Here is a 14,320-nt window from a genome sequence, read left to right as displayed (position 1 = left end):
CCCCCCAGGAGGGGACCACCCTGGGCCAGATGATGCCGGGGGGCAGCCGCCGCCACCGCTGCTGTCACTTCACATGGGAAACCATAAGAACGTAGTAACCCCTGCCTGTCTGGATGGAAACAATTGGACTCCATTATTAGGAGCAGATCTCTCCTCACGGTTCTCGCTCTTGGATCAGGATCAGCTTCTGACTTCATATGGACCATCCATATCCCTGGCTGTGATTATAGGGATCAGCGCAGGAAGGGGACACAGAAAACATGAACACTTAGGTGCTCTCCAGCAAATTCCAGTTTTTTTTCCCTCCTGTAGTCGGGTGTTTTCTTGGCATGAGAAGGTCCTTTCACACAGGTCCTGCTGGGTAATCCTTTGTTCTCTGCTGGTGACTAATCTCCCCCCTCCCCTCTCCATAGGTTACACAGGGCCCGACTGAGTCGAGATTTCCTGATAATGAGCGGTGGATGAGAGAGAGGAGGGAGGGGGGGACCTGGGGAAAGTCTTTCTGAATGCAGATAATGGCATATTTGCCTATTAAACCCAATTACAAAGTTTCTTAAAATCGCCTGGACTATTCATTTCTAAAACAGTGACACTTTAAGGGGATGCACGCTCAACCAGAGCAGTATCCCCCTTTAGCCACTGGTTAGCTGAGAGGGCAGTTCCACATAGCGGCTCTTAACCCTGGAAGTGTACAGGGACCAGGGCTGTGTGACAACAGTGACTGTGGGGAAGTGAGGAGGGTGAGTATAACTTCTTTTCCTTTTACTGTCTCCCTATTGAGCACACATGCATGCTCTGCTGATCGGAGTGTGCTTGTAGATTTGGCCAGCCACTATTGAAGGCTACGGTGACCTCTAGGTCATAGTGGTCCTGGGAATAGGGACATTTGGCCCGTTGGTGTTGTATACTAAAGATAGATAAAAAAAAGTATATCCTAGGAGCCCCTTTAAGTGCTTATATATTTCTTATTCAACAATCTTGTCCTCGATTAGTCCCCACTACCCGTTGAGCTTGTATCTTAGGTTCTGAGGGTCAGTCCCTGGTGTCATTTATGTCTATGTTGAAGTATTGTGCAGTACATGCTCTGTTCACACTCCCTTTATTATCCTTCAATATTAGACTAGTAAGGTGATGGTTGGCATAACATTAGCGCCCCCCGCTGTGACATCCTGTACACGTGTCCCTCCACGTTACACACCTACCCAGTGGCCCATCGAGCGCCGTGCACACAGACATGTTAGAAGTTCCATGAAAGTTTAGCTACGAACTGAAAGGGTTAATACTTGGAGTAAATTGAAGGGGCAGATGCAGAGCAGCCTCCTGTCAGGCTGACATTTCCACTGGTATACGGGGGTCTCGGATAGTTCATTGTCTCCTATAGACTGGTGATGTTTGCCATGCTGGGGTATAGGCGGTGTCAGCTGCTATGTACATAGGGGGCGCCGCCCGCCGCCTTCTGGATTCCTCTCCTCTAGACACTTGTTACCCTGCAGTTAGACAGGAGACAGATTGCCATTCCTCCCCTGTGGTTACAGCTTGTGTAAACCACGTGAGGACACAACCCCCAGGGCTCCGACTTTTCCCTCAAGTGTGTAAGAAAGTGCAAAGGCATCTGCTGGTGACAGTCCGGGAGCCGATAGTGATCGGGTAATGATTAACTCCTCAGCCGCCAGGAATGTACTGCCATAGAGGTGACGCCTGCTGCGCGCCTTCCCTACAGCTCAGGTTACATGATGGTGGTTATTGTGAGTCTATATCCTATTTTCACCCGACGTATGGGACAGCCGCCTAAACACCGTATCTTCCTTGTCTCCATCTTCAGACACTCATACACTGTATACCGTGCGGCAGCGGCCCTACTTTAGAATAAGGTGTATGGGGTAACGATTCTCCTCGATGAAAGTGCTATAAGGATGTGTTCACACCTACAGGATCCGCAGCAGATCTGCAGCGGATCCGCAGCAGAAAATCAGCTGCAAATCCGGTAAGTGTGAACGTACCCTAAAGGTACAAACACACGCAGCAGATACGCAGCAGATTTGATACTGTGTTCAGTTATTTAGATCTAATCTGCTGCGTATCTGCTGCGTATCGCAGCAGTAAATACGCAGCGTATAAGCCGTGTGTGTTTGTACCCTAAGGGCCCTATTCCACAGTAACGATAATCGGCCGAATCGGCCCCATTTGGCCCGATTCGGCCGATTATCGTTCGGTGAAATAGAGAGAACGATCAGCCGATGATCGTGTCATCGGCTGATCGTTCATTTAGGGCCAGACCTAAAATCATCGTTCCCCCCTATGGTTGAATAGCGGTGCGCGGCGGACGACCGACGATTTGACAAGCAGCAGCATCATACATTACCTGTCCAGGCTTCTTCTCCGCGCTGTCTTCATCCCCGGGTCCCGCGCGCTCTATCTTCAGAATGGCCGGTCAGCTGACGGAGCGCTCAGCCAATCACAGGCCGGGACTGCTGCGGCCTGTGATTGGCTGAGTGTGGCCTGTCAGCTGACCGGCCATTCGGAAGATAGAGCGCGTGGGACCCGGGGATGAAGACTGAGCGGAGCAGAAGACCTGACAGGTAATGTATGCTTCAAGGGCTGCAAGGACATCGGTAACTATGTCCTTGCAGCCCTCGCTCAACGATTATCGGGCCATGGAATAGGCCCAGTAAACGAGCGATCTAGCAGATTGCCGCTTGTTTACATCGTTGATCGGGCCCTCCTCGGCCCGTGGAATAGGACCCTAAGGGTACAAACACACACACCGTATACGCAGCAGATACGCAGCAGATTTGATGGTGCAGATTTGATGCTGTGTTCAGTTATTTAGATCTAATCTGCTGCGTATTTGCTGCGTATCGCAGCAGTAAATACGCTGCGTATACGGTGTGTGTGTTTATACCCTATGGGTGCGTTCACACCTACAGGATCTGCAGCAGATTTGATGCTGTGTTCAGTTATTTAAATGAAATCTGCTGCAGAAAATCAGCTGCAGATCCTGTAGGTGTGAACGCACCATAAGGGTACAAACACACACAGCAGATACGCAGCAGATTTGATGCTGTATTCAGTTATTTAGATCTAATCTGCGTATCGCAGCAGTAAATACGCAGCGTATATGCCGTGTGTGTTTGTACCCTAAGGGTGCTAACACACGACTGATGCGCAGCAGATCTGCAGCAGATTTGATGGGGCAGATTTGATGCTGTGTTCAGTTATTTACATCAAATCTGCTGTGTATCTGCTGCGTATCCGCAGCAGAAAGTTCACTGCGATACGGTGTGTGTGTGAAGCTACCCTAAAGACACATGGAGACTCCACCAGTGTATATAGTGCTGGGCGATCACTAGGATTTGGCATCACTTTAAGTGCGTTCACACCTACACCTGCAGCAGATCCGCAGCAGATTTGATGGTGCAGATTTGATGCTGTGTTCAATTATTTAAATGAAATCTGCTGAGGATCTGCTGCAGGTTTCATTTAAATAACTGAACACAGCATCTGCTGCAGATCCTGTAGGTGTGAACGCACCCTAAGGGTATAAACCCACACACCATATACGCAGCGTATTTACTGCTGCAGATACGCAGCAGATTAGATCTAAATAACTGAACACAGCATCAAATCTGCTGCGTATTTGCTGCGTATACGGTGTGTGTGTTTGTACCCTAAAGGGGTAAAGTTATATAGAGTTGTAGTTTACTTCTACTAAAAATTTTTTACTTCTATCTAAAAAGTTTTCCAGTACTTACATGAGTACTTTTAAATAGTTTGTTTGAAAGAAAAAGATTTTCACCGGAGTACCCCTTTAAGATCCGACCTCATGTTATACTACTGATCAGGATCAGGTGTTGTCAATCCTGTTACTGTGCAGCTTTACAAGTCCTATAGTGTCCTGGCGGTGGGATGACCGCTTGCTTTACAGCCGTATTACCAGTTACTCATCCCCCCTCGTGTCTGTCTATGGGTGTATATTACCTTTATATAGTCATAGAGAATAATCATACCCCGTCCCCACCGCCATTTATTGCAGTATAAATGTTCCTTTATTAGGCTGATCCAATAACTAGTCAGTGCAGGGAGAACGAGCCGGGTCCGGCCATTTACTCCCATCCAGACACAGACATGTACTATATCCTTATGGAAGCCGCCATAGGTGGAGGACCTGATCAGGACAGTCAAGGTCTCCATTCACTGCCAGGGAATGTGAGTGCAGAGGCCTCAATGGATAAACTGTATTATATCAATGTTGGTTCCTTATATTCTAGCGATAGATTTTGCATCGGTCTTACAAGTGATTGATCTTTTGTCTTGAAGGAGTTTGCAGCGCTGACCAAGGAGCTGAATATCTGCCGGGAGCAGCTGCTGGAGCGAGAGGAAGAGATCGCAGAGCTAAAGGCCGAGAGGAACAATACCCGGGTAAGAGTTCTGTGCAGTCAGGATGGGCTCGGATTATCACCTCCCTCCATTGTCTCTCTCATTTACACGCTGCCATCTTTGCTGCAGCTTCTCCTGGAACATCTGGAGTGTCTGGTCTCCCGGCACGAGCGCTCTCTCAGGATGACGGTGGTGAAGAGACAGGCCCAGTCCCCGGCCGGAGTCTCCAGTGAAGTAGAAGTCTTGAAGGCGCTGAAGTCTCTTTTTGAACATCACAAAGCTTTAGATGAAAAGGTAACGTGTGTGCGTGCGACGGATCCGGACAAGACTGACGCCGGATAATACTTTAATGGGGCTGAAACTGGTTTGGGAGAGCAGCACGTTTCGGTTCCCTTCTCGGGACACTGTGTGTGGTTTAGTTCCTGAATCTGAGGTTTACACTTACGTAGGGTTCTGTGCAAGACGGAAAATGGTCTTATAGGGAAGCTGACATTTAGCATGAAGGCACCATGATGCCCACAGATAGGATCACATGCACAACAAGGTGTCCTTTAAAGTCTTATTTTAGATAAAGTTTTGACGTTTAAAATTTTAGATTGATTGGTGTTGATCACTAGATATAGCCAGTGCCAAGACCCCCCCACACTGATCACTAGATATAGCCAGTGATGAGACCCCCCACTGATCACTAGATATAGCCAGTGCCAAGACCCCCCCCCCACACTGATCACTAGATATAGCCAGTGATGAGACCCCCCACTGATCACTAGATATAGCCAGTGCCAAGACCCCCTCCCCCACAGTGATCACTAGATATAGCCAGTGCCAAGACCCCCCCCCCCACAGTGATCACTAGATATAGCCAGTGCCAAGACCCCCCCCCACAGTGATCACTAGATATAGCCAGTGCCAAGACCCCCCACACTGATCACTAGATATAGCCAGTGACGAGACCCCCACTAATCACTGGATATAGCCGCTGCTGAGACCCCCCCCCCCCCCCACTGATCACTAGGTATAGCCAGTGCAAAGACCCCCACTGATCACTAGATATAGCCAGTGCTGAGACCCCCCACTGATCACTAGATATAGCCAGTGCTGAGACCCCCCACTGATCACTAGACATAGCCAGTGCGAAGACCCCTCACTGATCACTAGATATAGCCAGTGCAACTGATTACTGAATATAGTTGGTGCCGAGACCCCCCCACTGATCACTAGATATAGCCAGTGCCGAGACCCCCCACTGATCACTAGATATAGCCAGTGCAACTGATCACTGGATATAGTTGGTGCCGAGACCCCCCCCCACTGATCACTAGATATAGCCAGTGCCGAGACACCCCCCCCCCCACTGATCACTAGATATAGCCAGTGCCGAGACCCCCCACTGATCATTAGATATAGCCAGTGCTGAGACCCCCACTGATCACTAGATATAGCCAGTGCTGAGACCCCCACTGATCATTAGATATAGCCAGTGCTGAGACCCCCACTGATCACTAGATATAGCCAGTGCTGAGACCCCCACTGATCACTAGATATAGCCAGTGCTGAGACCCCCAGTGATCATTAGATATAGCCAGTGCTGAGACCCCCACTGATCACTAGATATAGCCAGTGCTGAGACCCCCAGTGATCATTAGATATAGCCAGTGCTGAGACCCCCACTGATCACTAGATATAGCCAGTGCTGAGACCCCCATTGATCACTAGATATTTACATGGATTAGTTATGGTCGCCCATCATAGTTTGGCAATAACTGATTTCTCCAGGCTGATCCTCAGTTTCCACTCCATTCTTTTCAGGTGCGAGAGCGGTTACGGGTGGCGCTGGAGAGATGTAGCCTCCTGGAAGAAGAGCTGGCGGTGACTCATAAAGAGGTGAGGTGGACGTTGCACTGGACGGCTCAGTGTCTGATATTACAGTAAGAATAATAAAGCTGACGTCTTCCTGTCACCCCCTCAGCTGATGATCTCACGAGAACAGAATAATCAGAAGAAAAGCTACAATGATGGGAATGCAGATCACGAGCAGAACAATGCCCCCAACACTAATGGCAAGGTAAGGATGTATAGCTGGGCACTGTGACTGTAAAGCCATGTACATGATACAGAGACCACGCCAAACATCTGCGTCGCATCTGCCATATGTGGACACCATGTCTACCAAATACTTCTCACTACTATTCCTCCTCTTCCAGCTTCTCATTCACTACTATGCCTCATCCTCTTCCGGCTTCTTCTTCATTACTATACCCCATCTGCCAGCTTCTTTATACTACTATGCCTCCTCTGCCAGCTTTTCTATACTACTATGCTTCCTCTTCCAGCTTCTCTATACTACTATATCCCATCTGCCAGCTTCTCTATACTACTATACCCCATCTGCCAGCTTCTCTATACTACTATACCCCATCTGCCAGCTTCTCTATACTACTATACCCCATCTGCCAGCTTCACTATACTACTATATCCCATCTGCCAGCTTCACTATACTACTATATCCCATCTGCCAGCTTCTCTATACTACTATACCCCATCTGCCAGCTTCTCTATATTACTGTATCCCATCTGCCATCTTCTCTATACTACTATACCCCATCTGCCAGCTTCTCTATACTACTATACCCCATCTGCCAGCTTCTCTATACTACTATACCCCATCTGCCAGCTTCACTATACTACTATATCCCATCTGCCAGCTTCACTATACTACTATATCCCATCTGCCAGCTTCTCTAAACTAATATACCCCATCTGCCGGCTCCACTATACTACTATATGCCATCTGCCAGCTTCACTATACTTCTATATCCCACCTGCCAGCTTCTCTATACTACTATACCCCCTCTGCCAGCTTCTCTATACTACTATACCCCATCTGCCGGCTCTGCTATACTACTATATCCCATCTGCCAGCTTCTCTATACTACTATACCCCATCTGCCAGCTTCTCTATACTACTATACCCCATCTGCCGACTCCGCTATACTACTATATGCCGTCTGCCTGCTTCTCTATACTACTGTATCCCATCTGCCAGCTTCTCTATACTACTATACCCCATCTGCCAGCTTTTTTCTACTACTGTTTGTCCTTCTGCCAGCTTCTCTATATGCCAGCTCTGTGTCTCCTCTGCCAGCTTCTCTGTACTACTGTACCCCATCTGCCAACTTCTTTTTACTTCAGTACCCCATCTGCCAGCTTCTTTATACTACTATACCCCATCTGCTAGCTTCTCTATACTACTATACCTCTGTCAGCTTCTCTATTCTACTATACCCCATATGCCAGCTTCTCTATACTTCTATACCCCCTCTGCCAGCTTCTCCTTACTACTGTTCACCTTTCTTCTTTAACTCTGCACCTTCCTCCTTCCTCCTTTCTTTAGAAACACCATATAAATATACCCTTATAGATTGTAAGCCCTCGCGGGCAGGGTCCTCTTCCCCATGTACCAGTCTGCCATTTGCCTTCATGTAATGTGTTTTGACCTTGTAATGTTCTTGTTTGTTACCCCTGTATATAGGCATATAGCACTCTGGAAATAAGGGCTCTTTATAAATAAATAAGAATAATAATCCCCCACATACATTATTCCTCCCTCACTTTTCTCTATAGTTCCAGGAACTACTTGAAAATGCTTCCTTGCACAGATCTGTTCTGCCCGATAGGGAAAGAAAAAAAAAGAGTTAAACTAAGACAACAAGAACTCCTTGAAGGCAAAACTTCGTCATTTAAAGGGCAAATCATATATCGTATTGAGCTGGGATTTCCTGTTGCTATTAAAAGTAGAAGTGGTTGATCCTTAAAATGCGTCACATGTTAAAAATTTCCCCTCCCCCAGCATTGATCTTGGAGATGGATGATATGATTGGCCTAGCCCTGTCCTTGCATAATGCACACACTTTATTTATGAGGTTTCATTGTTAATAGTTTTGGGAAATAGGTGGTCAGGCCCCCAAGTTATCCTCAGTCCGCTGCATAGGGGATATATGCCCACATGAGGAACCCCTTCTAGTACAATTTTTATTCCGTCAGTCTTAGTATGACTGTGTGTATGTAAAGTTTTCAGTGCAGACTTGTCACGGCACCGCATCATTTTTATTACTCTAGAGTGTAATAATATATCGACATGTCATGTGCTGTGAGCTATAACCATAGAGCCGCAGCCCGTCCTCTGACTTGGGATGATTTGATTCCATTCTCATCTATTCCTAATGCGATCAGTCGCGTTCCCGGAGGCGAGCGCCGCGTTAATTCTGCTTCTTTTTTTTTTATGACAGAGATCATCCGACAGCTCTTTAAATCACGATGAAGACCTGTCTAAAGTAATGGAGCTTCAGGATGTCATCGAGAAACAATCCAAGGAGCAAAGTCAGATGAAGGAACGCCTGGCCATCCTGTCTAACCGGGTTACCGAGCTGGAGGAAGATTTGGACACGGCGAGGAAAGATCTCATCAAATCCGAAGAAATGAACACAAAGCTGCAACGTGACGTACGGGAGGTGAGAGCGGTGTAATATGGAGGGTTTCACCATGGTGAATGCATGAAGCTAATAACCTATGGCTTTATCCATGTGTTCTCGGACTCCCTTGTAGCACTCATCTCAAATGTTAGAGAAACATGTCGGAAGTTTTGATCATTCAGGGTCTTGAGTGTTCAGACCTCAGTTCAAGACTTTTGACATGCGGCTGGTCCACAGTGATCCCTGCAAAGATGTTCCTGAGCGTCCTTGCAAAGCCAGCAGCTACACAGCGATTCCCCGAGGGGAAATTATCTTTCTGCCCCATAAAGATCAAAATGTTGTCAGTGATAAATCCCAGAGTGGTGTTTTGCACCAGCTGAGCTCTATTCTCTTTATGTACAGGCCATGGCCCAGAAGGAAGATATGGAAGAGAGGATCACGACTCTTGAAAAACGCTACCTCGCCGCACAGCGGGAAGCCACCTCCGTGCACGACCTCAACGATAAACTTGAAAATGAAATTGCTAATAAGGAATCAGTACTCCGCCAGGTAACCTACGTATATACTGTGTGGAGTAGTGGAGGTGGATGGATGGAGTGATGTACGTTATAACTTATACACCTTTATCTAATGCCCAGAGTGAAGAAAAGAATCGGCAGCTACAGGAACGGCTGGAACTAGCAGAGCAGAAGCTTCAGCAGACAATACGGAAAGCGGAAACCCTGCCCGAGGTGGAGGCCGAGTTGGCGCAGAGGGTCGCTGCCCTTTCAAAGGTGAATGTGGTGACTAGTGTTGGATACGTGATGTGCCCGGTACTAACTGTATAGCAGTTGGGGTTATCTTGTTGCAATACTAAAACTCCCAGCATTCCCAGATGGCCATGCAAGATGGGAGTTGTTGCTTTGCAGCATCTGGTGAGCAGCCCCTGCTCGCTGCTGTACTGTATCTGTAACATTGACGGCTAATGTCCTTAGTGTTCTGTTAGCATTGCAGCTCTTCTTAGAAAATCTATGGCTAAAGGGGAAATTCTAGAAGGCGCCATGTTCTGTGTCTAGTTATTTCTGTCTTCTACTACAGAGGTCACGTCTGATGCATGATGCAGTCATGTACCTGTATCATGTATTTATCGTCACCTAGACTTAAAGGAGAAGTCCGGCAAAATTTTTTATTATAGCATTGTATTGCCCCCCAAAAGTTATACAAATCCCCAATATACACTTATTACGGGAAATGCTTATAAAGTGCTTTTTTCCCCTCCAATTACTACTGCATCAAGGCTTCACTTCCTGGATAACATTGTGATGTCACTTCCTGGATAACATGGTGATGTCACGACCCGACTCCCAGAGCTGTGCTGGCTGTGGCTGCTGGAGAGGATGATGGCAGGGGGATGCTCAGTGTCCCTCCAGTGCCCTGTGTCCCTTAGTGTCCCCCTGCCATCATCCTCTCCAGCAGCCACAGCCCGCACAGCTCAGGGAGTCGGGTCGTGACATCACCATTTTATCCAGGAAGTGACATCACCATGTTATCCAAGAAGTGACATCACCATGTTATGTAGTAAGTGCAGGGAAAAAAGCACTTTATAAGCACTTCCCATAATAAGTGTATATTGGTGATTTGTATAACTTTTGGGGGGCAATTCAATGCTTTAATAAAAAATTTCGCTTGACTTCTCCTTTAAGTTAAAGAAGGTGTTTTTTTTCCCTCACTGGTTTCAGAAAGTTTATACAGATTTGTAATTCACTTTAGTATTAAAATCTCGGGCCATCCAGTACTTATCAGCTGCTGGATGTCCTACAGGAAGTGGGGGATTCTTTCCAGTCTGACACAGTGCTGTCTGCTGCCACCTCTGTTCATGTCAGGAACTGTCCAGTGCAGGAGAGGTTTTCTATGGGGATTTGCTGCTGCTCTGGACACTTCCTGACATGCACAGAGGTGGCAGCAGAGAGCACTGTGTCAGACTGGAAAGAACACTCCTCTTCCTGCAGGACATCCAGCAGCTGATAAGTACTGGAAGACTGGAGATTTTTAAATAGAAGTAAATTACAAATCTGTATAACGTTCTGACACTTGTTGATTTGGGAAACTTTAAGCTGAAGCTGCATAGGTAAGAGAACATGCTGTTTAAAGGGGGTATTCCTATTCCAGAGCTTTCCGGTCCCCCTCCTCTCACTGCTTATGTCTAAAACCACAGCTGCCAATCAGTCGGGACGCCACTGTGGTCATTGATTGGCTAAGTGGCAGGACTTGTCTCGAAAGTAGCATCAAGCAGGGGGACTGAGGTAGGAGACTATGACTATGTATGAGATGTGTAAGTGAATGGCAGGCAAGGTAATAGACTAATGCAGTGGCCTCCAACCTGTGCTTCTCCAGCTGGGAGTTGTGGTTTTGCAACAGGTTGTAAACCACTGCTCTAATGTAATCTCACCACTGGAATTGCTTTTATAAACCACACGAGTGTTCCCATAATAACAAGCAGGGTGACGTATCCCATCCATCATTGGTTAGTGGCACCGCTTAAAATGAGGAACTTTTAACCCTCTAGCAGTTGTAAAACAACAATTCCCATCAGGCATGATGGCAATTGTAGTTTAGCTACAGCTGAAGGGTTGCAGGTCCCCCAACATTGCCATATTATTATATTATATTGTATATATTATATATGCCATCCCCCAACAGTCCCTAGTATTACAGCTATCACTGGAACATGTGGCCTGACATTAGGCGATTGCTGCTTCTGCTCTTATCTTACGTTTTCTGTCAATTGTCCTTCATGTTTTGTGTTCTTTGACTTTTGATATGATGATGATGATGATGATGATGATGATGATAATAGACCTATCCCGGTATAACTCTATTTTGTAATCCCTACAATAGGAATATGATCACCTATAAGATAATTATCTATGTTACGTCCCCTGGAAATCTCTCGAATTGAAAAAAGCACTGCAGCTTTCTTACAAAACCAGCACCACCTCTGTGCGCAGGATGCTTCCGGTATTGCAGCTCAGTGCCATACATACCTGTAAAGGCCGATCTAGAACTCCACATTTGTAATCATTAAAGGGGTTATCCAACAATAGAGAAACATGGCCACTTTCTTCCAGAAACAGCACCACTCTTGTCTCCATTTCAGTTGCGGTTTACAATTAAGCTCCATTCACTGCAATGGAACGAAGCTACAAAACCTGCACCCAAACTGGAGACTAGAGCGGTGCTGTCTCTGGAAGAAAGTGGCCATGTTTCTCTAATGCTGAATAACCCCTTCAAGCTTCAGTTTTTTAGGGTGACCCACATGGTGCACTCAAAAGTAGAGAGACAACTTGTGCCCCCCTATCTACATAGGTTAGGAGTATGATCTCAGGAGGTCCTTACTAGTGGGACCCTCTGCAATCTTGGGAATGGGGTCCCAGGTCTCCATTCAGAAGAAGGTGGCGGTCACACATCTTGCACCTTTGCTTCATTCATTCTCTGTGGCAGCTCCCATCGGGAATGAGTGGAGCAGCAGTGCACATGGATGAGACTTGGGTCCTTGTTCTCAAGACTCCTGGGGGGTCTCACCAGCCGATCCTGTTAATGGGAGATAAAAGGTGTCGTCCCACCATAACAAGTTAAGTGAGAAGGTCCTAGGTCAGGGGTAGGGACCCTTGGCTCTCCAGCTGTTGCAGAACTACAACTCCCATCATGCCTGGACAGCTAAAGCTTTGGCTGTCCAGGCATGATGGGAGTTGTAGTTTTGCACCAGCTGGAGAGCCAAGGTTCCCTACCCCTGGTATAGGTGCTGGATAAATACCACCATGCTGAGATGTATTGTCAAGACACGCCATTCACCCTGCTCAGTGGATTCACACTGCAAACTCATAAATGGTGTGCTGACTCTTCTCTCTACTCTTAAAGGTACAGTACCAGATCCAACCCATGGACAACAGGGGCGCATTTATTTATTTTTTTTTCCAGAAAGCTGCAATATTCTATTTCTGTACATCCCTTTTAAAGTTCTCGTTCTTGCAGAATCTGTGCTGTGCACTTCTCCAAAGAGTCTTGTTTCGAATGGTAAAAAGACCTTCATGCCCCCCTTCCCCCCTCAGGTGCCAGTCTATGCACCCCACTATTTAGCTCCTGTGTCCCCCAGGACCCTAATTTAGGCCTGACAGTGTCAGATTGTGCAGGTTGAGTAACCGAGGAATGAGACAATGCAGTTTTACGAAAAGATGTTGTTATAAGGAGGAAACAAGTGTTTATTAAAGCTGAAATGTCAGGAGAGCGAGGATGGGCCTGTCATACCTGTCAGCATGGGGTCATGCAGCTTATCGTTTCCTAGAGACATTTCAAAAGTTCTAATCCCGATCAATCGTTAGTGTCACTATCGTTTACATTTTTTTTTTTTTGCAGAAATCAATATCACAGGCGATTTTAAGAAACTTTGTAATTGGGTTTATTAGCTGAAAAATGCATTTTTATCATGAAAAAGCAGTTTGAAGCTCTCCCCTCTGTCTTCATGATTGTCTATGGAGAGGAGAGGGGTGGAGGGAGATGAGGCACCAAAACAGGACAACAAAGAGTTAATTTACAGCTACATCACCGGGCTATCTCCTCTGAAGTCAGCTCTGACCACTGAATACCGGCTTTCACACAGGTTCCACTGTGTAATCCTTTGTTCTCTGCTGGCGACTAATCTCCCTCCTCTCCCTCCCCTCTCCATAGGTTACACAGGGCCCGACTGATGTAAAAGAGTCGAGATTTCCTGATAATGAGCAGTGAATGAGAGAGGAGGGAGGGGGGGACCTGGGGAAAGTCTATTTGAATGCAGATAATGGCAGATTTGCCTAATAAACCCAATTACAGAGTTTCTTAAAATCGCCTGTACTATTTATCTCTGCAAAAAGAAAAAAAATGACATGACAGGTACACTTTAAAGTTGGGAGAAGTATGTGGGTGAGCGCTTCTCCCCTCCTATGGCTGCCTTCTTGGTCTCAAAGCAGGAGACAATCTCCATAGGGAATGAAACGCTCATCTGCGCACTTCTCTGGCTCTGTCTAATGGGGGACTGAACACCCAAACCTTGACCAATTAAAACTTATGACCTATCAATCGTTTTTTTTTTTTAAAGTGACAGCGCCCATTTTCAGTGTATTTGAGGTTGGTGGGTGGGTGATCCTGCCTTCATAACCATATAAACTAACTGCACTTGTGCCAGTCTGGGCTCGGCCTCTCGTGTCCTAACCTCTTGGTCCCAGTATGTCCGTGTATGTGTTTGTCACTTTTCTTGTCCTCTGACTCTGTAGTCTGAGCTTTTGCCTCCGGGAAAGCCTGCTGCTAAGGAAGCTAAGGCGTTTGGACTTGCGTCTGTGCCTAGGAAGGTAGACGTTGCTCACTGTTTTCTGCCATGCTTGTTCCATTGCTTTCTCTGACGAAGGCCAGGACGCCATGCACCCATCAGCGGCTATACCTAACAACCCATTCCATGGCTG

General features: G+C 46.8%; 1 protein-coding gene across 4 annotated transcripts in view; it reads left to right on the top strand.

The window, feature by feature from the left end:
* The window catches only part of PPFIA1 (PTPRF interacting protein alpha 1), a 65,227-nt gene that overhangs the window by 14,994 nt on the left and 35,913 nt on the right, over positions 1-14,320 (top strand). For all 4 annotated transcript variants that reach the window (XM_069965203.1, XM_069965202.1, XM_069965200.1 and 1 more), the window contains exons 3-9: positions 4,318-4,419; positions 4,507-4,671; positions 6,187-6,261; positions 6,347-6,442; positions 8,667-8,888; positions 9,252-9,398; positions 9,488-9,622. In XM_069965203.1, the coding sequence (XP_069821304.1) occupies positions 4,318-4,419; positions 4,507-4,671; positions 6,187-6,261; positions 6,347-6,442; positions 8,667-8,888; positions 9,252-9,398; positions 9,488-9,622 (942 nt within the window). The remainder of the gene's footprint in view (positions 1-4,317; positions 4,420-4,506; positions 4,672-6,186; positions 6,262-6,346; positions 6,443-8,666; positions 8,889-9,251; positions 9,399-9,487; positions 9,623-14,320) is intronic.

Source organism: Dendropsophus ebraccatus, chromosome 4 (assembly GCF_027789765.1).
Source record: "Dendropsophus ebraccatus isolate aDenEbr1 chromosome 4, aDenEbr1.pat, whole genome shotgun sequence".
In the NCBI taxonomy this organism is placed as follows: Eukaryota; Metazoa; Chordata; class Amphibia; order Anura; family Hylidae; genus Dendropsophus; species Dendropsophus ebraccatus.
The sequence above is the reverse complement of the archived record's forward strand: the minus strand, read 5'-3'. Positions and strand labels throughout refer to the sequence as shown.